Source organism: Chelonoidis abingdonii, chromosome 3 (genome assembly GCF_003597395.2).
Source record: "Chelonoidis abingdonii isolate Lonesome George chromosome 3, CheloAbing_2.0, whole genome shotgun sequence".
NCBI lineage: Eukaryota > Metazoa > Chordata > Testudines > Testudinidae > Chelonoidis > Chelonoidis abingdonii.
The window spans coordinates 135217610-135242817 of NC_133771.1; the positions used below are offsets into that span (position 1 = coordinate 135217610).

The window sequence follows — 25208 nt, forward strand, 5'->3', positions numbered from 1 at the left end:
GCTACAAGAAAAGTACATATTTCATGGTATTTGTGAAAACTTGTATAGAATGTGTAGTGACTAAAGCTAAATAGATTGGCAAGTAATTGACATAAACAAGTATTTAGCTTTGTATATATTTGAATAACGGAGAATCATTCTTTCCTTTGTAACATGTTGTAATGAATCAAATAATAGATAAAAACCCTGTTCAGTTATGGTTATTGTACTACAAAATATTCCTAAGTTCAATCATATTGCATTATGGCTGCCAGTTAAAACATCCAGCATTCAAAGTGTGTGTTAATGTAGCGCTTTTGCATTCAGAAATTTAAACGAGATTAATCAAGAATTCTGTAACTTTTAACTGAAGATAATGTTCAGTGTGGTCAGTTACAAAAATGTGCACAATTTCTGCAGCCCAACATCTCCCACAATTCTCAATGTCTAGGCTCTTCCTCTCCTCTCTGGAGTTATTGAAGGTGGATCAAAGTCCTGGTGCCTCGTGCTCTGGCCACTCTCCCGTTCTCCACTTGCCACCAGATTCTCTGCCTCCATGGCAGCATGTGGGCAGTAATTCTGTCTCTCCAGCCTATTTTCTTTGGAGAGCTTTTTGGCAATTTTGGGAATGGAGAGCAGTGTTCTCCCTTTCTTCCTTCCTGGTTCGGTTTACAGGTGGTGACTTAACTCACCCTACTCCTCTGCTACAGTGTCTTCCCTGCTGGCTCCTCTGCACTTCTCAGGCATGAACAGAGCAACCCAAAAAGTGCCTGTCATGGTACAATTCCTCACTCTGAACCTTAGCATCCAAGAGATGGGGTACCAGCATGAATTCCTCTAAGCTTGATTACCAGCTTAGAACCTGTAGCGCTGCCAAACCAACCAAGAATTCCAGTGCTGTGCACTCGTCCGGTCCCCCAAAACCTTGCCCGGAGGAAACCCCAAGACCCAGACCCTCTGGATCTTAACACAAGAAAGCAAACCCTTTCCGCACCGTGCCTCTCCCAGGCTTCCCCTCCCCTGGGTTACCCTGGAAGATTACTGTGATTCAAACATCCTTGAATAACTTAAACAGAGAGGAAAAGTACCTTCCCTCCTTCCTTCTCTTTCCCCCTCCCAGACTCTCCCTGAGAGAGAGAAGTAATCCTAACACAGAGCAGAAATTTAACGCTTTCCTCTCCCCCTTACCTCCCTTTCTCCCACCAATTCCCTGGTGGGATCCAAGACCCAGTCCCCTGGGGTCTCACCAAGAAGTAAAAAACAATCAGGTTCTTAAAACAGAAAAAAGTTTTTTAATTTACTGTTTTCTTCATCTTAATTATTTTTGTAAATTTAAAATGGAATAAGTACAGGGTCTTTCAGCTATAGACATGGGAATACCCTCCCAGCCTAAGTATACAATACAAATAAACAATCCTTTCAGCAAAATACAATTGTGAATCTCTTCTAGCCAAATTACACATTGAATCTCTTCTCAGCCAAATTACAACATTTTGCCAATAAAGAAAACAACTAAGCCTAAACCACCTTATCTACCTATACTTAACTTTCTGAGCAAATAAGAACTACGTCAGGGAGATTGGAGAGAAACCTGGTTGCACGTCGGTCACTTTCAGAACCCAGAGAGACAACCACCAAACTAACAGCACACACCAAACTTCCCTCCCTACAAGATTTGAAGTATCCTGTCCTTGATTGGTCTCTGGTCAGGTGACAGCCAGGCTGCAACTGACTTGTTATACTCCTTTAACAGGCAAAAGAGAGATGAAGTACTTTTTGTTCTATTAACTCTACTTATCTGTTTATGACAGTGGCAAACAAAATCGAAATGGTCTCCCATTTTGAGACCACTTTCCTGGGCTTAGCAGATAGTGAGTTGTACCCAGGCTGTACCCAGTCTTCTGTCCGTAACTCAGTTAGGTCCTGGGCTGTGACTCTCCTGGCTGAAGGATCTCAGGGCAATAAAGGGTAGAGAGCACCCTGACTTTGCTCTATTTAAAATAGTTTTCCCTGGCAACAGCATTCATAGGTGAGAACCTGAAGGGGTTGTCATAAACAGATTAGCTAAGGTGTTAATGTTTCTTTCACCTGTAAAGGGTTAACAAAGGGAACCAAACACCTGGACGCAAAGGAACCATTCAGGAAACCGGATTTTTCAAGTCTGAGGAGGTGAATGTTTGGGTCGTGTCTTTGTCTGCTCTCAGCTATGAGAGGGGATCTTTTTCTATCTTCAAGCTTCTAATTTCAGTTCCAAGTTGTAAGTACAAAGGTAGAAAAATAATAGGCTGTTTATTGTTTTTTGTATTTACATGTGTGTAGTTGCTGGAATGTTTAAATTGTATCTCTCTTTTGAATAAGGCTGTTTATTCTTTTCTTTTAAGCAATTGACCTGTGTTATTGTCACCTTAATACAGAGAATATTTTGATGCCTTTTTTTCTTTTTTATATAAATTTTCTTTTTAAGATCTGTTTTGGAGTTTTTCTCTCTGGGTAGGACTAAGGAAAAGGGGAGGAAATTCTCTTTGTGTTAGATCTATGGAGGGTGAATCTTTGCAGCACCAGGGAATTGTGGGAGGGGGAAGAGAGATAGAATCTTTTCTGTTTCCTTTGTATTTGGTGTCTCTTTGTGGAAGAGAAGAGACATGCTTCTTGGTATTGTGATGTAAAGAGGTTGCATCAGTAACTCTCAGGTTAGCCCAGAGAGGAAATTCTGGGTGGGAGAGAGGTGGGAGGAAGTGGGTTATTTCCCTTTGTTGTAGACTCAGGGCATCTGAGTCTTGGGTTCCCCAGGGGAGGTTTTGGGGAGACCAGAGTGAGCCAAAACACTGGAATTTTTGGATGGTGGCAGCGATATCAGTTCTAAACTGATAATTAAGCTTAGAGGGTTTCATGCAGGCACCCAGATTTCTGGATGCTAAGGTCCAGATTTGGGAATTATGCTTATGATAGGGGTACAATGAGGTTCCGAGCCAGAGCCATGGTTTCCAGCTCAGTAACCAGGAACCACCTACTGCTCCATCCTTGGAAGATGGATACCCACTCAAAGCACGTTCTGTGCTCTACCAAGTTTACAGACTCCCTTCTTTTCAGGGAAAAGCTAGACAGAGCAGTGGCGGACCATGTGGAAAAATCAAATCAATCTTTCCTAGTGCTACTTATTGCTTTCAGTAGAGAATACAGACTTGCCATCAGACAGAGAGGATGGTTTTGGCCTTCATCCTCTCAGATGTACCAGAGAAGGCAGAGCAGATTCTTCAAAGGAGAGCTGTGGAAATGGGCTTTGGGGGAAAGCCCAAAGGGAACATCACCCTTTCCAAAGCCTCTTTCTGACAGAGACCTCATAGGCCTCTGCCCAGAGCTGAAGCTAGAGGGCAGGCAGAATTTCCTGTTTCCTGGAGGAGTGGGTAGCATTGACTACAGACAGGTGGGTAAAGGGTAGGGTGACCAGACAGCAAATGTGAAGAATCAGGATGGGAGTGGGGGGTAATAGGAGCCTACGTAAGAAAAAGACAAAAAAATCAGGACTATCCCTATAAAATCGGGACATCTGGTCACCCTAGTAAGGGGATAGTGAGCCAGGGCTCCCCCCATCCATATTCATCCATTTCCCCCATCTCCCACAACCCTATGAAGTGCAATCTGATCCAGAATGAGATGTCTTGTCTTTTAGATATGGAAGCAATTGAAAGTATTCCCTCAGAAGCACATGGCGGGAATCTGAGCCATTCCTGTCTTTAAAAGGTTCAACAAGTGGATGAAGAAAACAAAGTTTTGAATGGAGACCCTGAGATCCCTGTCTTGGGGAATCTTCTGGCTTCTGTGTACCTGACAGATACATGCTTCCATATTTCTATCAGATTGTGGAACTGCAGATTTCTAAGGTTTGTTTATGGCAGGAAGCATTATCTATACTGTATGTTCCCATTTGGCCTGTCCACAGCCCCCAGAGTCTTTGCAAAGAAGTTGGTGGCAATCAGCCAGACTCTCGTCTCAGGTTATCCACTGGTATCCCTTCCTGGAATCCTGGATGACATCTTGATCAGAGCTTCATCTCCTTCATTAACACACACAGCCATGTCCTTGACACTTAATCTGCAGGTACACTTCTTTGTTACCAATGTTAAGAAAAGCCTTTTGACTCCATCCACCAAAAATACCTTACTTAGGAATGGACGTAGATACCTTGATAGCAAAGATCTGCCCATCCCTAGAGAGATTCCAGAAGATTCAGGACCTTCTTTCATTATTCTGGAGCCACAGGGTGAGTATTTAAAAGTTGGTTTGTAGCACAGAGCCTGTGGTCTGGTAGAGAACCCACAGGTAGGCAGATTTCTTAGAGCAATCCGATTAATTAAATCAGTGGTCAGGCTCCTTTTTGCAAGAACCTGTTGCTTGTGCTGAAAGCCCTGACAAGTCATCTCTTCAAACCACTAACACCAGCATCAGCATTCTGTTTGTCTATCATTACGTGCTTTCTGATAGCCATCATGTCTGCCACATGAGTGTTGGAGCTGGTGGCCTTATCTATGCAGGAACCTTACTGCTTGTTCCATGAGGACATGGTGGTGCTCAGAACTCTGGAGTCGTTTATTCCACGTTCTTCGTCGAGTGATTGCTCATATCCATTCCAGTAGGTGTATGCGCCGCGTGTGCATGTTCGTCGGAAGACTTTTACCCTAGCAACTCCAGCGGGCCGGCAGGTCGCCCCCTAGAGTGGCGCTGCCATAGCGGGTAATATATACCCCTACGCGGCGAACCAGCATGAGCCGGCGCCGGGCGCGGAGAGGCTAGCGCCCGAACCCGCTAACTATATACACTAGAACTATAAACTACAACTATACTACAACTAAGTGAACTATAATTAAAACTAGAACTAGAACTAGAAACAATGAACAAAGAGAAGCTAGGGACGCGGAGGACAGCTATGCGCGCTCCACAGTTCCAACGACCGACCGGCGGTAAGAAGGAACTGAGGAGGGCGGGCGGCGGGCCGGCGTTCAAAACCGTGCTCAGCCTGTAAGAAGCCGATGCCTACCAGCGATCCCCCACGACGCCTGCTTGAAGTGCCTGGGGGAATCGCATATCTCCGAGAAGTGCCGCATTTGCAAAGCCTTCAGACCGAGGACCAAGAAGGAGCGAGACCAGCGCCTCAAGACGCTCCTGAATGGAAGCGGTGCTTAATCCTTCATCCTCGCGCACCGAGTGTCGCTTCGGCTCCGGCACCGGACCACTCCGGCGGCGTGAAGACGCCACGGCACCTGACCATTCTCCGGCACCGGTTCAGGGGAAGAGACTGTCTACCTCCTCTACCTCAGCTAAGCTGCCTCGAAAGAGCACCCGGCATCGACGCCGGCTGGGTTGGCCATGCCAGGGACTTTGTCGACTCGGGGCCTGGCAGGTCCATCGAGTCCGCGATCCCTCTCAGCTCCCCGCCAAGCAGACTGGGGTTGAGCTGATGGTCCCGTCCACGCCCGAGACCTTCTCCTCGGCCAGGGACCTCATCGCTCTAATGGAGCCTGTGCTGCCCCAAACCCCTGGCACCGCTGGTGCGGGTTCTGCAGTCTAAGGGCAAGCCCGGACACGATGCGATACGACGTCCCGCGACTCCCGCCCTGGTCACTGATACTTTCAAGCGAGCTCCGTCAGGGCTGTCAGTTGCCGACAGCTCGGCACTGATTTCTCGATCCCAAGGAGGTCTTGGCGTTGCTACGACGACGCCAGCTCGCAGTTTACGGCTCCGCGGCAACGCAGATCTTCCACTACGGTACCGGTCAACTCGCCGGTGCAGATCACCTCGCGCCGGTCTCGATACTCACGGCATCGTTCTGGCTCCAGCCACCGTTACTGGCACCGGGACTCGAGGAGTCGTTCCCGGAGTCATCGGCGATCCAGATCCCGGTCAACCTCCCTCGGCACGCGCTGGACCTCAAGGGCGCACCAGGACCTCCCTCAGGCATGTGGCGCAAAATATGAACATCCAGGCTGAGGAGGTCTCCGAGATCGAGGACCCAGTCGTGAGCATCTCTCGTTTCGGATTTATGCGCCCACTCTCGTGTCGCCCTGCCCTTCATAAGGACATATCCAAGCCCTCATGCCACCACCCTATCTGGCAGTCATTGAGCTTCCGTTTCCCCCCGCCCCGCTCGGGGTGTCGAGCTGTAAATACATGGTCCTTCGAAGGGCTATGAGTACTTTACTGTCCACCCCGCCACGTGTTTCCCTCGTCGTTCAATCTGTGAACTGAAGAGGGAGCGCCACGGGACAACAAGCTCCGGCCCCAAGCTATGCTAAGGATGCAAGGCGAATGACCTGCTGGGCCGCAAGGTTCTATTCCGCAGCGCCCTGCAGCGCTGCGGGTCTCCAACCCAGAGAGCTCTGCTCAGTCGCTACACATAAAACACCTGGGTGGCGGCTGATAAATTTAAAGGGAGCTGCTCCCGCAGGAACGCTCGGTCAGGAGTTCGCCGCTCTCCTTGACGAGGGGCAAAAAGGTCACGCGCACTTCCCTACTGGCAACTTTGGACGCTGCAGACTCGGCCACCAGGACTCTGGCCTCCGGATCACTATGCGCCGCATTTTGTGGCTTCAGGTCTCTGGCCTTTCCTCCGGAACTCCAATATACCATCCAGGATCTTCCGTTTGAGGGCCAGGGCCTGTTTTTTGGACAAGACTGGCCCTCGGCTGCAAAGCCTCAAAGACAATAGGGTCATTATGCGCGCCCTGGGATGCATACGCGGGTCACCCAGCATAGACCATTCAGGCCTCAACAGCAACCACAGGCCTTACCCCCAGCCCAGGCAAAGGCTAGACTTTGCCAGGGCGGCGAAACAGGAATGGCAGGCGCAGACAATCGGGTAACCAGGAGGGCCAAAGCCAGGTCCCTCCAAGCCTTCCTCCGGGCCGAAGCCCTCTCGTTTTGAAGGTGCGCCTGAGGGGCGCTGTACCAGTCCCTCCCCCGATCCATCTCCTCCCTTCTCCAGACCGTCTTTCGTTCTGCTCCCAGACGTGGTACCAGCTTACTTCAGACCACTGGGTCCTCTGCGTGTTGCGGCTTGATACCGCCTACAGTTTGCTTCGTGCCCGCCCATCCCACCCCCCTTCCCGTCCCTACTTCAGGGGAACCCCTCTCACCGAGCAGATCCCTCCTCCTCAGGAGGTACGAACGCTCCTCCTCGACAAAGGACCATAGAGGAGGTTCCAGAGAGATGAGAAGGGCAGGGGTTTTACTCTCGTTACTTTCTGATCCCCAAGGCCGAGGGAGGTCTCAGACCCATCCTCAACCTACGAGAGCTCACCAACAATGATACCTGTGTCAAGTTGAAGTTCCGTATTGGTGTCCTTGGGGGGACCATTATTCCCATCCCTGGATCCCGGAACTGGTATGCCCCTTGACATACAGGACGCTTATTTCCAATAGCCATCTTCCCGCCCCATCGGAGGTTCTTCTTCGCAGTGCTTGCTCATATCATTCAAGTACGGTGTGCGCGCTCCGCGTGCACGTTCGTCGGAAGAATTTCCCCCTAGCAACAACCCGGCGGGAATCGGGCAGGCACCCCCTGGCACGTGGCGCCTTTGCAGCACCTGCATATATACCCCTGCCGACCCGTCCGCTCCTCAGTTTCCTTCTTACCGCCCGTGGTCGGTCATTGGAACAGTGGAGTGCGGCTTAGCTGACCTCCACCTCCCTAGCGTTTCACCCATTCTCATCTCCAGTTCATAGTTATGTTGTAGTTTGAGTGTTGATTACTTAGTACTTATTAGTATAGTGTGTTAGTATAGTTTTATATATAGTTTGAGGGCTGAGGTTAATCCTCCTTGCCCCTCCGGTGATCCGGCTCATGCCTGGCTTCTCCCGGGTTAGCAAACAGTGGTCGGCCTGACGTCGGCCGATGCCAACAGCGGAGACCCCATGATCGTTGCCTGAAGTGCCTGGGGGGAATCCCATCTTACGGACAAGTGCCGGATCTGTAAGTCCTTCAACGCGGAAGGATCACAAAAAGGAGCGGGACTCCTGCGTTCGAAGCAGCTCCTTATGGAGGCCGCCCTGGACCCCTGCAGCTCCGGCACCAAGCGCACCGCAGTCCGCACCGGGCAGAAGTTCTTCCTCGGCACCCGGAAAAACGGCGGTACCGCCAGAACGCCATGCCACCAACAGTCTCCAGCGCAGAAGTCAGCCCGGCATCGCTCCCTTCACCAAAGCGAAGAGGTCGAAAGGCTCCTGCGGCTGCGGTCTGGCACCGCAGTCTGAGCATGGGAAACCGTGCCAGCCGGCACCGCCATCTGCCATGGCACCGTTATCCCGGGCACCATCGACTCCGCCAGGCAAGAGCCGTCGAGTCCGGTGCAAGACAGCTCCCGCGCGCAAGCCCTGTGTCGAGCTCGCTGTTCCCCACTACGACCTGCGAGACTTTTGCAATGGCGAGGAGAACTGATTGCCCTAACTGACAGCCTTCCCTGCCTCAACCCCGGCACCAACCGGTGCGGGTCCTTTCGTCAATGGGGAAAGCCGGCTATGCTCCAACCAGTGTCTCTAGGAGCAGCGGACAGGCACTCGGTCGCGGTCGAGATCTCGGCACGCCGCTCCCGCTCGCACCGCCGTTCGCCTTCACGACGCCGTCTCGCCAGTCCCCAGCCACCGTTCCCACTCTCGGCGCGGTCGTACTCGCGGGGCACCGGTCCAGGTCCCGTTCCCTGGACCGGCATTCGGCACGACGGTCTACCTCCCGGCACTGCTCCCGACGGAGCCCATGTCCTACCGTGTGTTACACCCGATCCCGGTTTTGACCTCCTGGCACCGTGCTGGTCGTAGGTCCCGCTCCCGATCTCGGCACCGTACGATTCCCGGTACCTTCTCCAGGGCGAAATGACGTCTGGCACCAGTCTCACGGCTATCCGCTCCGCCTTGGCCGTCGAGGACACCCTCGGGTTCTTCCCGCCCAGACAGCCTCTCTACGGCGATGTGGACCCACACCCGTTTCCCCCGGAACACCAGGGACTGGACCAACCGCCGCAGTGGTCACTTCTGGACGCCTTGGCGTACCACCAAGCCCAAGGCGATCCCACCACGGCATCGAGATCTGCGGTTTCTGCCCGTCGGGTGCCGGAGGCCTCCGTCAGTTGCCCTTACCTCCCAGGGACGACGTTTCTCCACCGCGACCCAGGACCCAGAGGCTGCCCCGCTTTCGAAACGGGCCCCCCCTCTGGAACAAGAACCTCACGAGGAGCTGCGGTCCCCGGTCTTTCCTCCTCCTCCTCGCCGGATGAGGCGGTGGCGGGCACTTCTACTTTGGGCCCGCACCCCATTGACCTTCGGGCTCACCCAGGACCTGCTCCGCCGTGTGTTGCATTGAGCAGGGTCAACCTCCAGGCGGAGGAGGTCCCCGAAGTGGAGGACCCTGTCGTGGACATCCTGTCCTCCGACGCCCCGACGCGGGTAGCCCTGCCCTTTATCCGCTCTATTCAGGCAAAGGCGGACTCTATCTGGCAGTCTCCGGCGTCCATTCCTCTTCGACAGCCAGAGGCGTGGAGAGGAAGCACATGGTACCCTCTAAAGGGTACGACTACCTCTACACCCATACCTCCTCCATGCTCTCTGGTCGTACAATCTGTGAACGAGAGGGAGCGCCATGGCCAACCAGCCCCGCCCCCAAATCGCGGGAGGCTAAGCATATGGATCTACTGGGGCGCGCAAGGTATACTCCGCAGGGGTCTACAGTTGCGTGTAGCCAACCAACAAGCGCTGCTCATTAGGTACAATTTTAATACCTGGCAGTCCATCGCCAAATTCCACTGAGCTGGTCCCGCTAGAAAAAACTCCCGCCCTGAGTTCCAGAGCCTCCGGCGAGGAGGGAAAAAAGATCTCCAGAACCTCTTGCAGGCCGCTCGACGCCACAGATTCGGCGGCTAGGACCGGTCGCGTCTTGGGGTCACAATGAGGAGGATTTCGTGGTTGCAGGTCTCCAGATTACCCTCCAGAACTGCAACACATGATTCAAGACCTTCCCATTTGAGGGGCAGGGCCTCTTCTCTAATAAAACGACCCAAGGCTCCAAAGCGCTTAAGGACAATCGCATCATAATGCGCTTCCCTGGGCATGCACACACCACAGACCCAGCGGCGGTCCTTTCGGGCACAACCTCAGTGCCCCTACCCCCCCCACGCCCCTCGTCAGGACTTTAACAGAAGGCGAGGCCGGTAAACCGGAGACGCCAGTCTGGTTCCCAGGGGGGACGCAAATAACGGTTCCACCAAACCACCGCGCGGACCGAAACAAAACTTTTGAAGGTGCGATCGAGAGCAGAGCACCAGTCCTTCCCTGGACTCCTTTCCTGTTTTCCAACCCGCCTTTCTCCCTTCCTCCCGGCGTGGACCCGACTAACTTCGGATCGTTGGGTTTTACGCACGGTGGAGTTTAGCTACCATCTTCAGTTTGTTTCGGCCCCCTCCCTCCACACCACCCTCCTCGTCCCTCTTCAGGGACCCCTCTCACGAGCATCTCCTCTGCCAGGAGGTCCACACGCTTCTCGAAATCGGAGCCATAGAGGAGGTACCTCGAGATCTCAGGGCAGAGGGTTTTACTCCCGCTATTTTTTTAATCCCCAAGTCGAAAGGAGGTCTCCGACCAATCCTGGACCTCCGCGGACTCAACGCCTTCGTAAAGAAGTTGAAGTTCCGCATGGTGTCTTTGGGTCTATTATCCCGTCCCTGGATCCGGGAGACTGGTTTGCTGCTCTCGACATGAAAGATGCGTACTTTTCATGTTTCAATTTACCACACCGCACCGACGCTATCTACGCTTTGTGGTACGGACCGCCACTTCCAATTCACGGTCCTGCTCGCTTCAGCCTTTCCTGTGCCCCGCGGGTTTTCCACAAATGCCTATGACAGTCTGTGGCTGGTCTTTCCTGCCGTCGGCAAGGCATATGTAGTCTGTCTTGTCCCTTACCTGGAAGCGACTGGCTGGTTCGCGGGTCTTCAGAGGCTCAGGTCGCCGCGCACATAGCGGTTATCAGGAACTGTTCGAAACTTGGGCCTCTTGCTCAATTTCGACAAGTCCATCCTCGTACCAGCTCAGAGGATAGAATTCATTGGGGCTGTCTTGGGCGACTCCACGCTCGCGACAGCCTCGCTTCCACCCAGCCGGTTCCAGGCGATAGTCTCCATCATAGACAGCCTACTCGTCATTCCCGTGACCTCGGCCCGGGTCTGTCTCAGCCTCCTCAGCTCGGTCACATGGCGGCCTGCACCTTTGTCACCAAGAACGCCAAGCTCCGACTTCGCCCCCTGCAAATGTGGTTAGCCTCCGTTTACCGCCCACGCAGGGACAGCATGGACGTGGTCATCACACTCCCAGAGAGTGTATTGCACTCCTCCCCGCTGGTGGCAAGACCCCTCCCTGGTGTTGTGCGGGCCTGCCATTCCACCCCAGGGAACCGTCCATATCAGTGACAATGGACGCATCCTCTCTGGGCTGGGGAGCTCGCATGGGGTCTCATCGGACAAAAGGCCTCTGGTCCGCTCAGGAGCTGTTGCTGCACATAAATGTCCGGGAGCTGCGAGCGGTCCGCCTCGCCTGTCAGGCCTTTATTCGTCACCTGGCGAGGACGTTGTGTCTTAGTGCTCACGGACACCACCACTGCGATGCACTATATAAACAAGCAGGGAGGGACCCGCTCTCTCCCTCTTTGTCAGGAGGCGATCAGGCTGTGGGAATTTTGTATAGCCCACTCCATGGATCTGGTGGCCTCCTTCCTTCCAGGGGTCCAGAACGAGTTAGCGGACCACCTCAGCAGGTCCTTTCTGGCCCACGAGTGGTCCCTCCACCTGGACATAGCCCATTCTCTCTTCGGAGGTGGGTTTTCCCCAGATCGACCTCTTCGCCTCACGCAGCAACCGAAATGCCCCAGGTTCTGCTCCTTTTGAGGTCTCGCCCGCGGTTCGATCTTGGACGCCTTCCTCCTGTCCTGGTCGACCCACCTCCTATATGCTTCCACACCGTTTCCGCTAGTACACAAAGTCTGGTGAAGCTGCCGCAGGGTCCTGTGAAGCTGCGCAGGGACAAGGCTCGAGTAATTCTCATCGCCCCAGCGTGGCTCGCCAGCACTGGTACACCACGCTGCTGGACTTATCAATAGCCAGCCCCGTTCTCCTGCCGATCCATCAGGACCTGATATCCCAGGACCACAGCAGGCTTCTCCATCCCGACCTCCAATCCCTCCACCTGACGGCGTGGTTCCTGGCTGGTTGAGCGGCTCAGAGCTGCGCTGCTCTACCCAGTGCAGCAGGTGCTCCTGGGAAGCAGGAAGCCTGCGACCAGAGCTACTACGTGGCGAAGTGGAAGAGGTTCTCCTGCTGGTGTCAGACACAACAAGTACCACCTACACAGGCTCCCATCCATGTGATTTTGGAATACCTATGGCACCTCAAACAACAGGGCCTCGCGCTCTCATCCTTGTGCGTGCACCTAGCTGCCATTTCAACGTTCCATCCAGGAGAAGGCCCTTCCTCCGTGTTCTCGCTCACCCAATGGTCTCGAGGTTCCTCAAGGGCCGGGAGCGCCTGTTCCCCCAGGTCCGCCGCCCCGCCCCTTCCTGGGACCTCAATCTGGTTCTCTCGAGGCTAATGGCCCCTCCCTTCGAACCCTTGGCAACCTGCTGTCTCCTGTATCTATCGTGGAAGATGGCGTTCCTTGTGGCCATTACATCGGCCAGGAGAGTCTCGGAGCTTTGCACTCTTGTGGCGGACCCGCCTTACACGATATTCCACAAGGACAAGGTGCAGCTGCGCCCGCATCCAGCCTTCCTTTCCCAAGGTGGTCTCCTCCTTTCACCTTAACTAAGACATATTCCTCCCGGTCTTTTATCCTAAACCTCACGCATCCCGTAGAGAGCAGAGCCTACACTCCCTCGATGTTTGTAGAGCGCTGGCGTTCTACATCGACCGCACCTGACCTTTTCGTAAGATGTCCCAACTTCTTGTTGCCATGGCAGACAGGATGAAAGGTCGCCCTGTCTCGTCTCAAACAATCTCGTCCTGGGTTACGGCCTGCATTAGAACGTGCTATGAGTTAGCTCACGCCTCTCCAGGCCGAGTGACTGCACATTCCACAAGAGCTCAGGCCTCGTCGATTGCCTTTCTCAACCGTGTTCCTATCCACGACATATGCCATGCAGCTACGTGGTCCTCAGTGCACACTTCTCTGCTCATTACGCCTTGGTGCAACAGTCCAGGGACGATGCAAGCTCTTGGTTTGGCTGTTTTGCATTCAACAGTCTCCAACTCTGACCCCCACCGCCTAGGTAAGACTTGTGATTCACCTACTTGGAATGGATATGAAGCAAGCACTCGAAGAAGAAAAGACGGTTACTCACCTTTGTAACTGTTGTTCTTCGAGATGTGTTGCTCATATCCATTCCCCACCCGCCCTCCTTCCCCACTGTCGGAGTAGCCGGCAAGAAGGAACTGAGGAGCGGGCGGGTCGGCAGGGGTATATATTACCCCCGCCATGGCGGCGCCACTCTAGGGGGTGACCTGCCGGCCCGCTGGAGTTGCTAGGGTAAAAGTCTTCCGACGAACATGCACGCGCGGCGCGTACACCTACTGGAATGGATATGAGCAACACATCTCGAAGAACAACAGTTACAAAGGTGAGTAACCGTGTTTTTCGTAGACTCACAGACTTTAAGGTCAGAAGGGACCATTATGATCATCTAGTCTGACCTCCTGCACAACACAGGCCACAGAATCTCACCTACCCATTCCTATAACAAACCCGTAACCTATGTCTGAATTACTGAAGTCCTCAAATTGTGGTTTGAAGACCTCAAGCTGCAGAGAGTCTTCCAGCAAGTGACCCATGCCCCATGCTGCAGAGGAAGGTGAAAAACCTCCATCTGTGCTTCCCAAGAGGAGATTCTTCCTTCATTCTATCTGAGGTCACAACATCCTGCAGAGAAGAGATGGTGCACCTTTGATGTCAGAAGAGCCTGAAAATCTACTTCAAACATATAGAATCTTTGAGAAGGTTGGGTGCCGTATTCATGTCTTTCCACCCAAAATGCAAAGGACACAGAGCTTCCAAGCCTCCATTGCTAGATGGATTAGTCTGTGCATTGTGGAGGCATACAAGGCATCAGAGTGTCCAATCTTGAAAGGGTTCAGGGCACGCTCCCAGTGATCCTTGGCTAACTCATAGGCAGAAAGAGCAAATGGGACACAAGCAATTGGCAAGGCAGCCACCTGGTCAACAGCTGCTACATTTATCGAGCACTATAAGGTGGCCTTCCTGTCTGCAGAAGCTCCCTTTGGCAGGAAGGTGCTGGAGACAATAGCCCAGATATAAATCTTTTAAAGGGGGAGGGATACCTTTCTTCCCCCCGCCCCTTCTTTCTGACCTTTTCTACAACCCTCCCTACATCTATTCACCTCTTGCTACTTCCCAGACATCCAGACTTGTGGAAAACGCTGGACTATAGAACCGAAAATTTCTTACCGATAGTTTCCTTTCTGCTGTTAGAGGCTCCCACAATTTTACCCACCCCAAATGGTTTCTATAAGCCAAAAAGTCAGATACTGGCATGGGATTTTTACTATGTGAACATTTTATGGTTCACTGTACATAGTTGGTCTAAAGCGACGAAGAGTCCTGTGGCACTTTATAGACTAACAGATGTATTGGAGCATAAGCTTTTATGGGTGAATACTCACTTAGTCGGATGCATGTCATGCATAGTTGGTTTAGTTACCTCTGGAGTGTTTGTTACTAATATTGTTTATAGAAATTTTTATGGTATCATAAGCATCTTTCCCAATTCTGAACCTTAGTGTCCAAAATGTGGGTGCCTAGCATGAACCTCCAAGCTTAATTACCAGCTTGGATCTTATCTCACTGCCACCAGACAGGAATTACAGCGCCTGCCCTCGCTCTGGTCCCCCAAACTTTCCCTGGGACCCCAAGACTCAGAGGTCCTGAGTCTTACCACAAAGGGAAATAACCACTTCCCTTCTCCCCTCTCTCTCCCACCCAGACTTTCCTCTCTGGCTAACCTGAGAGTTATCGATGCAATCTCTTTTACATCACAATACCAAGAAGTATGTCTTCTCTCTTCCACAAAGAGACAAACCCCAAATACAAGGAAACAGAAATGATTCTATCTCTTCCCCCTCCCACAATTCCTGTGCTGCAGAGATTCACCCTCCGTAGATCAAACAAAAAGAATTCCCCTCCTTCGTTTCTTAGCCTACCCAGAGAGAAAAAACTCAAAAACAAGTCTTAAAAAGAAAGCTTTATATAAAAAAGAAAGAAAAAGCCATCAAAATATTCTCTGTATCAGAATGACAATAATACAGGATCAATTGCTTAAAAGAAAAAATGAATAAACAACCTTATTCAAAAAGAGATACAATTTAAACATTCCAGCAACTACACACATGTAAATACAAAACAAAACATATAAAAGCCTATTGTTGTTTGCTACCTTTGTACTCACAACTTTGAAATTGTAGATTAGAAGCTTGAAATAGAAAGAAGCTCCCATAGCTGAGAGAGAGACAGACAAAAGACCCAGACCCAACATCCCTCCCTGAGTTTTGAAAAAAATCCATTTCCTGATTGGTTCTCTGGTCAGGTGTTTGGTTCCCTTGTGTAACCCCTTTACAGGTGAAAGAAACACTTAACCCTTAGCTATCTGTTTATGACATATGGTTTTGGAATAACTCATCCGATGGTAAGTGGGATCAAAGGGGGAATGGCCCAGAGCACGTAGCTCTGAGACTTTGATTTGCTTTGGTAGCTGCAGAAAGAAGGGGAGCTGCTCAGACATCCAAATTTGTGAGAGACACTGCTAGCAGAAAGGAAATGATGAGTAAGAAACACTGTTTTTTGCATTCCAAATATGAAGAAAATAAAGATCTGTCAAAACACAACATAATTGTGTATACAATTTTTTCTAATAAAAAGTTCTGATTCACAGTTTTCATGCTATTTTAGGTATGGTGGTTTTGCAATATTCTCTTAATTTTTATCTAAGGGTGTATATACCAGAGTTGGTCAAAACATTTCATAGGAACAGTTTTCTGTTGGAAAATACTATTTCATTTGAAATCAAAAAGTTGATTGTGTCAATTTCAGCTATTTTGACAGAAGTTTCAAAATTAATTAAAATTAGAGTAGACTATTTCAACTCATTTTGTTCTGACATTGTAGTGTATTGTATTGACATTATCAAAATTCAAGCATATTTCCAAATATTTTGTTCTGTGAGATATTTTGAGATTTTGACTTTGTCCTGAATCAGGAGAAAAGCAAATGTCAGAATTTTCAGTGGGATGAAAATTCTGTTTTCTGACCAGCTCTAGTAAATACACAAAGTAAAATACGTATATACTTGAGAACAAGATTAATTGTACAGGCATGAAAGTAAAAACATATTGCAAGATAAAACAGTTCTAAGATTGCTCAGCATACTCTAGGACAACTCAGTGTACTCTTTGTAGGTTAATTGCTTACTTTGGATTTATAGATATTGTCTCCCCTGGGCCGAATTAGTGAGGCACTGGCTGATCTCACCAAAGCTATTCAGCTGCAGTCATCAGCACGACTTTACAGGCACAGAGGTACTCTTTACTTCATATCTGAGGTTAGTTTTTTGCCATTAGATGCTACTTTCATGAAAAAATAAGGATTTCTCCCCTCCCCATTGAAAACTTATCTTCATATAGTTATGATTGACCAGCAGTTTACTTGCCTTTTTAGAGAACTGTGATCAGAGGAGGCCTTAAAGTATTTTTTTTTCATGAATTTCTTAGTGGAGAGGAAATATGTTGTATAAAAATTAATGCAGACAATCTATAATCTCATAACTACTTTTGTGCCTTCTGGGGTCAGTGGGGGTGCACAGAGAAACTTGCTTTGATAGTGAAGATAATTGTCCATGAGGATTATTGTTGGATACTCATTTTTAAAAAGGAAAAATATACAGAACTACAGGGGTGTGTGTGTGGTGTGAGAGAACCCCAGACCAGCAATATAAAACAATCTATTATCCTCACAAAATGCTGAAATCCTATCTTCTTGCTATGAAAATAATTATTACAGTAAAAGCTATTTTATCCAGCACTTCACCAACCAGAAAGCTCTATTTCTGTTTCTGATCTTCATTTAAATTCCGGTTTATAGTATGGTTGGTACAAGGCTGGCAGGGGATTGGGGCACAGGAGGGAGCATGGAGCGCAGGCTCTGGGAGAGAATTTGGGTGCGGGACTGGGGATGGGGGCATGGGTTCTGGGAGGGAGTGTGGGTGCGGGAGGGTGCAGGGATTTGAGATACAGGGTGCCAGATCTGGGGGGCACTTATCTTAGGCAACTCTCCACAAATGGTGACCTGCCCCAACTGCTCCTAGGTGGAGGCGCGACAGGCAGCTCTGTGCGCTGCCTCTGCCGTCAAGTGCTGCCCTCGCAGGTCCCATTGGCTGTGGTTCTCAGCCAATGGGAGCTGTGGAGCTAGTGCTTGGGGCGGGGTTGGAGCAGCATGCAGAGCTGCCTGCTGTGCCTCCACCTAGAAGCAGCTGGGACAGGTTGCCATTTGTGGAGAGCCACCCAAGGTGAGTGCCCCCCCAGATCTGGCACCCCGCACCTCCTCCCACGCCCCAACCCTCTGGCCTGAGCCCCCTTCCGCACCTAACTCCCTCCCTCTTAGTTAATCAGCATTTTTCACTTACCGGCACTCCTCCTTCCCCCAACATGCCGGATAAAACAGCTTTTACTGTATTATTATTTTGGCATTTTTAAGGACACAGCTTCAGGTTAGTTTAGATATTTTTGCCTCAAAAATGGTATGCACATTGAATAGCTGATATCCCAACGGAATGATGTAAAATCAGTTTATTCAGTTGACTTAACTCAGCCTATTTTCTATCCATTTCTCTATTCACTTCATCCCATTTTTTTCTTGCAGCAGTTGCTATGAGAGGAAAGATGGAAATAAATTGTGCTATACATTCCTTTTTGTTTGCCATTCTGACTGACATTTGGCTATCTCTGCTGCTTTAAATGGTACTGGAGCTGAATGCCTTCTATTCTCCTTCTTAAGGATATTTGCTTTCTTTGTTCCTTCTAAAGAAGAGGCATTTTATCTTAGCACTATTGAGATTGAGTCAGCATATTAATATAAACCTAGAACTTGAGATCTCTCTGTTGGAGCAAAATGCATACATGTAACCATAAGAGAGTTTGTTGTATTCCTCTTGATCAGCTAGATCTAGCAATTTCTTTGTCATCTGAAAGCTATTTTTGTCCAACAGGACTATGCAACAGCTCATGAAGACTTTCAGCGTTCCTTGGAACTGACCAAAAATCAGCCTATAGCTATGCTATACAAAGGCTTAACCTTTTTCCACAGAGGACTTCTGAAGGTAAATTTTGTTTTTAAATGTCCACTTACAGAACAATGCCTTTAATATTAAGTTATTTCTATAAAATATTCTAGCTGTTGTAGATATTCTGTAGGTGTCCTTGTTTTTTCTCATGACTGAGATAAATCATTATACCAAACCTTTTTAGGCTCTGTTAAATCCAGTGGCACTTCTTGGTTTACTGAAAATATATCTGACGCATCATGTAGATATGTGCCGTGTAGATATCAGATATTCTCACTGGAACGCATTTGACTGATGGAATAATATGATGTCAATTAGGGACAGATTTTCAAAAGTGCTTGACGCCCAGGGGCTGACGCTGAAAATATGTCCAGTTAAGTCCAAAATTTCTTTCTGTCAAATGAAAAAGAATGCCTAGGAATATTGACAAGGAAGGGAACTGGAGAGGAAAACACTGGTAGCTTCCTTAACGCATGAATTAGGAGAGGGTAAGGGGAGTCCCCTCCAGGCAGCCAATGGGGATATTTACATGTGCATTTAATGCATGTCAAACCTGAAACTCTTATGCATACATTATGGAAGGGAAAAGCCAGTGCCTCCAAAGACTTGAAACAGAAGGCAAATAACTCCCCTTCACACAAAATGGATTTTCTAAAAATCACATGATTTTTGGACGTCTGACTCAGATTTTTGAATGTTTGAGGTTGGCAATACTGGATCTGTTCCTAACTTACTGGAGTGTGGGGAGCTGCTGGTGCTTTTTTTCTCAGGGTTCCTCCCTCCCAATCCATCTCCCAGCTGCTGCTTGTTTTCCCCTATACTTTTTCCATTCCTGAACTTTCAATCAAAAATCAGGAAAGAGCAGGTTAAGGACCTTAAATTGTCAGGCTGTCTTTGTAAATCTTATCTGAAAGTGGCACAGTGGCCCTTGGTAGTGAACTAGATCCCCAGTGTAGTGCTGACTTGAGAGAAATGTGCTACTTACTGAATCACCGCCACCACTTCCTGCAGCACCCTGGATTATCATTGGTGCAATTCTATCCAAATTGTGATTTAAACCCACCCTGATTTAATTTGAGACTTGATGAGATTAGATCCTGGAGTGGATGTTTGATTGTAATTAGTGCAGTAACTGAATTCTTAACACACTCAAACTAGAATTGAAATACTGTAATTTGCCAGTTCTGTCATTTACCTGTTCTCTAAATCAACACGTATATTCATTTGTTTAAATCCCATCCTTGCCTAAAGGCTTAGTGGGCATTAAGTTCTTCTACTGACTGAAGTCCTACCTGTGCTGTCTGTCATTTATTAAAGCATTAAACTTAGAAGTATTAAGAGAATTCATTTGAGTCCTAGTTAATGAGCTATGAGTCTGAGGTTTAGGTTAATGAAATCTGGACCATATAAAGTAATTTGAACTCCAACTGACATGGCTCTGCCAGCAAAAATCCTATTTTAGATGCAGTTATACCAGCAAAAAATTATTTTGCCAATGTAACTTATTCCATTTGGGCAATTAGTTTAAACTAAACCTGCAGAAAAACTTTTTTGCCAATATAAGCTGCATCTCCATGAGGGCAATATACTGGTATATCTATCCTGTGAAGTGAATCTGTGTGTAAAAGTTAAAAAGAGTGTTGTGAGTGAGGTGGGGGTCGGGAGGAAGACAGGATGGCCTTGTAGTTAAGGCATTGGACTAAATCTCAGGAGAAGAGTGTTAAGTCCCTCAATGCATGTGGTATTGGGAGAGTCGCTTACTTCATAGCTTATTGTAGCATAAAAAGGATTCTAGCATTTTTAATTGTGTGATTTGTAGCACAAACTACTGTAATATTTTACTTGTACACTTTTGGGTTTTGTAATGTATAATGCCTTGGTCAAACCTTCCACAGGTCTTCCTTAACAGCACAAAATCCTTAGTAATTACTGAATTAATGTAAATTTAAAGTTATTGAATTTAACTTTAGACAAGGATAATTTAATGACAGATAATCATGATGCCTACTTGTGTTTTATGTAGGAAGCTATTGAATCATTCAAAGAAGCCCTGAAGCAGAAAGCTGATTTCATAGATGCATATAAGAGTCTGGGACAGGCCTATAGGTAAGCACATTCAGAAATAGCTTTTTAATACCACTGGCTTAAAGCCTCTACCACACTTTCAACACTACATATCAATAAAAATAACACAATAGTCTTTAATCACAGATTTGTTTCTCTATATTATGATGTGTTATTGTTGATAATTATCGATAGCATGGACTTCAGGGTTGAGCTCAGTATAAATAAAACAAAGGCAAAGAGGTTTTAGTATAAATCCAAAGTAAACAGGTCTCTTAAGGTATATCTACACTGCAGTCAGAGGTGTGATTGCAGCCTGGGTAGGCATACTCTTGCTAGCTTTAATCTAACTAGCAGCGCTAAAAATAGCAGTGAAGATGTGGTGTTGGGGGGGCCCCGGCATGAGCTAGCAATGCAAGCATGTACCCAGGAGAGCTTGTACAGTCCATGCCTCCATGTCTTCACTGCTATTTTAGCATTGCTAACTATATTAAAGCTAACATGAGTATATCTACCCAGGAGCGGCGCCAGAATTTCTGGCGCCCTAGGCAGCATTCGGGGGGCGGCATTTTGTGCGCTCCCCACGGGGCGCGCGGGAGCGTCCGGTTCCACTTCCATCGTGCAGCTGAAGAAGGACCCTCCGCTGAAATGCCGCAGGCGACAGTGGCAGTTATTGAGCTGCTAAATTGCCTGCCGCTGTTTTCCGTGACACGTCGGCAGAAGGTCCTTCTTTGGCGGTGCGACGGGAGCGGAACTGGAAGCTCCCGTGCGCCCTATGGGGAGCGCACAAAATGCCGTCCCCCGAATCCTGGCGCCCTAGGTGACCGCCTAGGGTCGCCTAATGGAAGCGCTGGCCCTGTATCTACCCAAGCTGCAATCGCACTTCCAGTTGCCCTGTAAACATACCCGTTGGGCCCTCATTTACCTGATCTTTGGCTTGTTATCAGTACCATTGTTGAAACATATCCCCAAGTTATATTGTATAAAGTGAGGTAAACATTATGAACCACAGTTGAATATTTTATTCTCATAATAAGAACTTGCTAGATGGTTTCTGAAATCATCATAATATTTAGACAGCAATGAGTGGTTTTTGCATGTTTAAGTTTTGACTTAATAATATAGTGCCACAAGTGTGATAAATGCTATATAAATTAATATAAACACAGGGTCTCTGCCCTTAAGTGTTTGCAATCTAAATACTTACACTAAAACTGGGAAGTAATTATTTTTAAAAACCAAACTGTTGTTTTTTGCTCTAAGTATCAGCAAAATAAATTCTTTTTGAAAAACCTAAAGTATTTAAATTGCACTCTTATTCAGGAGTTAGGTAATGGGTCATTCTTTAGTTTTGCTTTTAATAATGATATTGAAATGATGAGGAGAGAGCTTGACTTTGTTTATTAAGGCTTTGAATTTATATGTCTTTAAAAAGGTGATCTACAGATAATAACTAGATAGAAAAGCAGTTGTGGATAGGTTATATATTTAAAAAAATTAATAATATATAAACCAGTCATCATCCTGACTACTATGTCTGTATATTGTATTCCCTCTCTTCCCCACAACGCTCTGTACTCCGTCAGTTTTTTCTTTCATATTTTGGACTATTAAGTTTGGAAAACACCTACATTATGTGATTGGTGCTACTGCAATATAAATTGTTGCGTATCTAATCTTAATTTGCCCCCCTGGCAATATGCATTATAATATAGTCTTGAATTATATGATCACCTACTATTTTTTCCTACTGGACCCATGCCCCATTTTGTGCACAGGATGGACTGTACACCTGTTCACAAGTTTTTATCCTTATCGTTCAGTGTGTTGTTTGCCTCTGTCTTGTTTACCACAGCATCTAAACCTTGCACTGAGTATGCAATTATTAATTCCTCATGCGTTTTCTGTGACACTCATCACTGGAGTATGATGCTTCACAGACATTAATTCATTCACAACATCTGTTTGAGGGGAGAAGTGGAGATTTTTATTCTTCTTCTATACATGGAGAATGGAAGCAAAAATTGTCAAATGTCTCCTATGTTTGGGTGCCCAGTTTAAGGATCCTAGGACCTGACTTTTTCAGATAATTTAGTATTGCCAACCCCAAAGGTTCAAAAATCATGAGTCAAATCCCCCAAAATCATGAGATTATTTTTAAAAGGGTTATGTTGTGATTTTGATCTGTTGTGTTTTAACACTCTGCTCAATGTATGGGTGTGACAGTTAGCATAGACAGCTCTCCCTGATTTCAGTAAGGTGATTTTGGCCACCTCGGCAGGAGCTTTTATTGTGTCCCTGATGGTGCAGAGCTTCCAGCATCTCTCTAATCCCAAAATTCTAATTAATTGTCCCTCCATCTGACCAACACCCCCACCCCAGCAATTTATTATACAACCCTTGCATCAGTTCTGTCCTCTCCCATCTCCCACATCTACTGCTGCTGCAGGTTCATGATTCTTCTCTGCCTGTAGTGGGGGCAGGTCCGGGGCTCTTTCCCTTCCCAGTCCTTGTGTTGCAGGGATAGTGGGGGAAGGGGGAGGAGCAGAGGGAAGATGATCCATCTTTCACAGCAGGGAGGAGGAAGCAGAGCATCCTTGCACTGCTGGGCTATGTGTTCCCTCCTATGAGAATGGAGTCGACTTCTCCCTCTCCCTTCTCATGTGAGTGGAGCAGAGAGGGATCTGCCTGCCCCTATAGCTGTTTCCCAGGAGATAGGTAGCTAGTAACAGGATCTGGGGGCCCTTGCAGCAGGCAGGATTGAAATTCAGGAGAGGGATGGAGCTTCTTGCATCATTGTGAGGCTGGTTCTACCCCCAGCCAAAATTGTGTTACTTGTGAGGAAATTGCATGAGTTGATGACACTGGAATATTTAACATTTTATAGCCCTTTAAATGTTCATAAAACAGATCCCATTGACTTCATTTACATTTATTAACGCTTAGCACTGCTACAAATCAGACCCCAGAGCCTCAAGTTGGGAACCCAGAAAATGAGGAACACACAATTAATGACCACCTGTGAAAAGCTTGATTTAAATGATTTCTTCAGAGTCACATACGAACTGTATGGCAGAGTAGGAATAGAATCCAGTTCTCCAGGATGGCCTTCAACTGTCTTCACCATGAGACGCTTCTTTCTCTTCCTACAGTCCCCTGCCTCATTCATTACACATCTTCCAACTTCTGTAACAAATGTAGCAAGGATTCTACAGAAAAAGGCCTCCTTCATTGTGCACTCTTGCTTCAATCCCTGAGCACTGTTCATCCTGTCCACTGAGTAAAAAAGGCAGAGATCCTGCAGGGGGAAAAAGTATGATTATCATGCAGTTAAAGATTGTATGCACAAGGGGGCAGAATTAACAATTGCACAAGCAACCTTATAATAGCATATTTAAAAAAAATAGCCTATTAAGGTTATGTAGTGGATGTCTCAAAATAGACATGGTAGAGTAGTATTTCAGCACATTAAATTCAAACTTACCTCCTTTTGTCTTTCTTGCCAAGCACAGACCCAATGCAATCACCAGTGCCTTGGTGCACATCTAATCATGCACTTTCCTGGTAACATCAGACCCACCATGGCTGAGTGCTGGAGCCTGCCTGTAAGGCAAGTCCTGTTTTATTTTCCCCAGTAGTGCATGTGTAAATCTGTATCCATTAAGATACATGGTATTAATTTCTTGAAAAGTAACCTCTTACTCTTTAGGAGATTTTTCAGCACAGCTATTGCTTTTGTTTCTAATATAGGCAGGCTCCGTCAGTAGGGGTTTTGGCAACTGTTCGCAAAATGGATGTTGGGATATGCAACTGAACAGGAGCTGGCAGACATGGGTATGCAGGAGTGTTGTTTCATTTCTTATTCAGGTCTGCTAATTTAAAGTTTAGCAAATATTAAAAACATGCCAAAATGTCTCTCTCAAGTCATTTGGAAAACAAAGCCAACATTTTTCAGACATTATTTGTAGATCACCTTTTAAGCTAAAGATAAGATAATAAATTCATAGAATTTTTTTAAGGACAGAAGGGGTTCATTGTGATGATCCAATCCAGGGGTTTTCCAACTGGGGGTCAGGACCCCTCAGGGGGTCCCAAGGTTATTACGGGGGGGGGGGAGTCACGAGCTGTCAGACTCCACTCCAAACCCCATTTTTAAATATTTAAAAAAAAAATGTTTTTAATTTATAAAGGGCGGGGGGAGGGTCGCATTCAGAGGCTTGGTATGTGAAAGGGGTCACCTCAGTACAAAAGTTTGAGAACCACCGATCTAATCTGACTACCTACATAACACAAACCTTAAATATCACCCAGGCACTCCTGCATCAAATTCAATAATTTGTGGTTGAAATAGAATGTATCTTTTTTCAGATCTGCTTTTGAAAAGGCTTTTGAATATGAACATTAATTAGTTAATGATCCAGCTTTAAAAATATAAACTAGTTCTTCTGCTTGGTAACTGTACATGCTTTGATTCTTTATTTTTAATGCTGCTATCTTAAATGTGCATGGTTGGTTGGAACTCATTTAATATATTAAAATTGGATATTATAAACTGAATTCAGAATCTTTGGTTTTACATGCCAGTTTTATCAAAAGGATATTTAATTTAATTTTTAAAACTATATCATGTTCTGTTGGCTGTATCTACTTCTGAAATTAAATAATTCTAAATGTAATGATCAGTTTGGCTACTAACTGAAAATTGGCACATGTTTTTTCAAACGGCAGCTTCTGAAAGACATAAAATTTACTTATACTTCTGAATCCTATAAATAGCTTGAGGGGGAGGGG

General features: G+C 47.4%; 1 protein-coding gene across 6 annotated transcripts in view; it reads left to right on the forward strand.

Annotated features, from left to right (window-relative positions):
• TTC13 (tetratricopeptide repeat domain 13) overlaps positions 1–25208 on the forward strand; it is an 88069-nt gene that overhangs the window by 24163 nt on the left and 38698 nt on the right. For 4 of the 6 annotated variants that reach the window (XR_004377297.2, XM_032806391.2, XM_032806392.2 and 1 more), the window contains 3 exons: positions 16500–16616; positions 18279–18389; positions 23930–24027. Coding sequence is in view for 5 of the 6 variants with exons in the window: in XM_032806391.2 (XP_032662282.1) it covers positions 16500–16616; positions 18279–18389; positions 23930–24027 (326 nt within the window). In the remaining variant the exon portion in view is untranslated. Of the gene's footprint in view, positions 1–16499; positions 16617–18278; positions 18390–20376; positions 20460–23929; positions 24028–25208 lie in introns of all 6 variants that reach the window. The other 2 variants (XM_032806394.2, XM_032806393.2) reach the window with 1 other exon arrangement.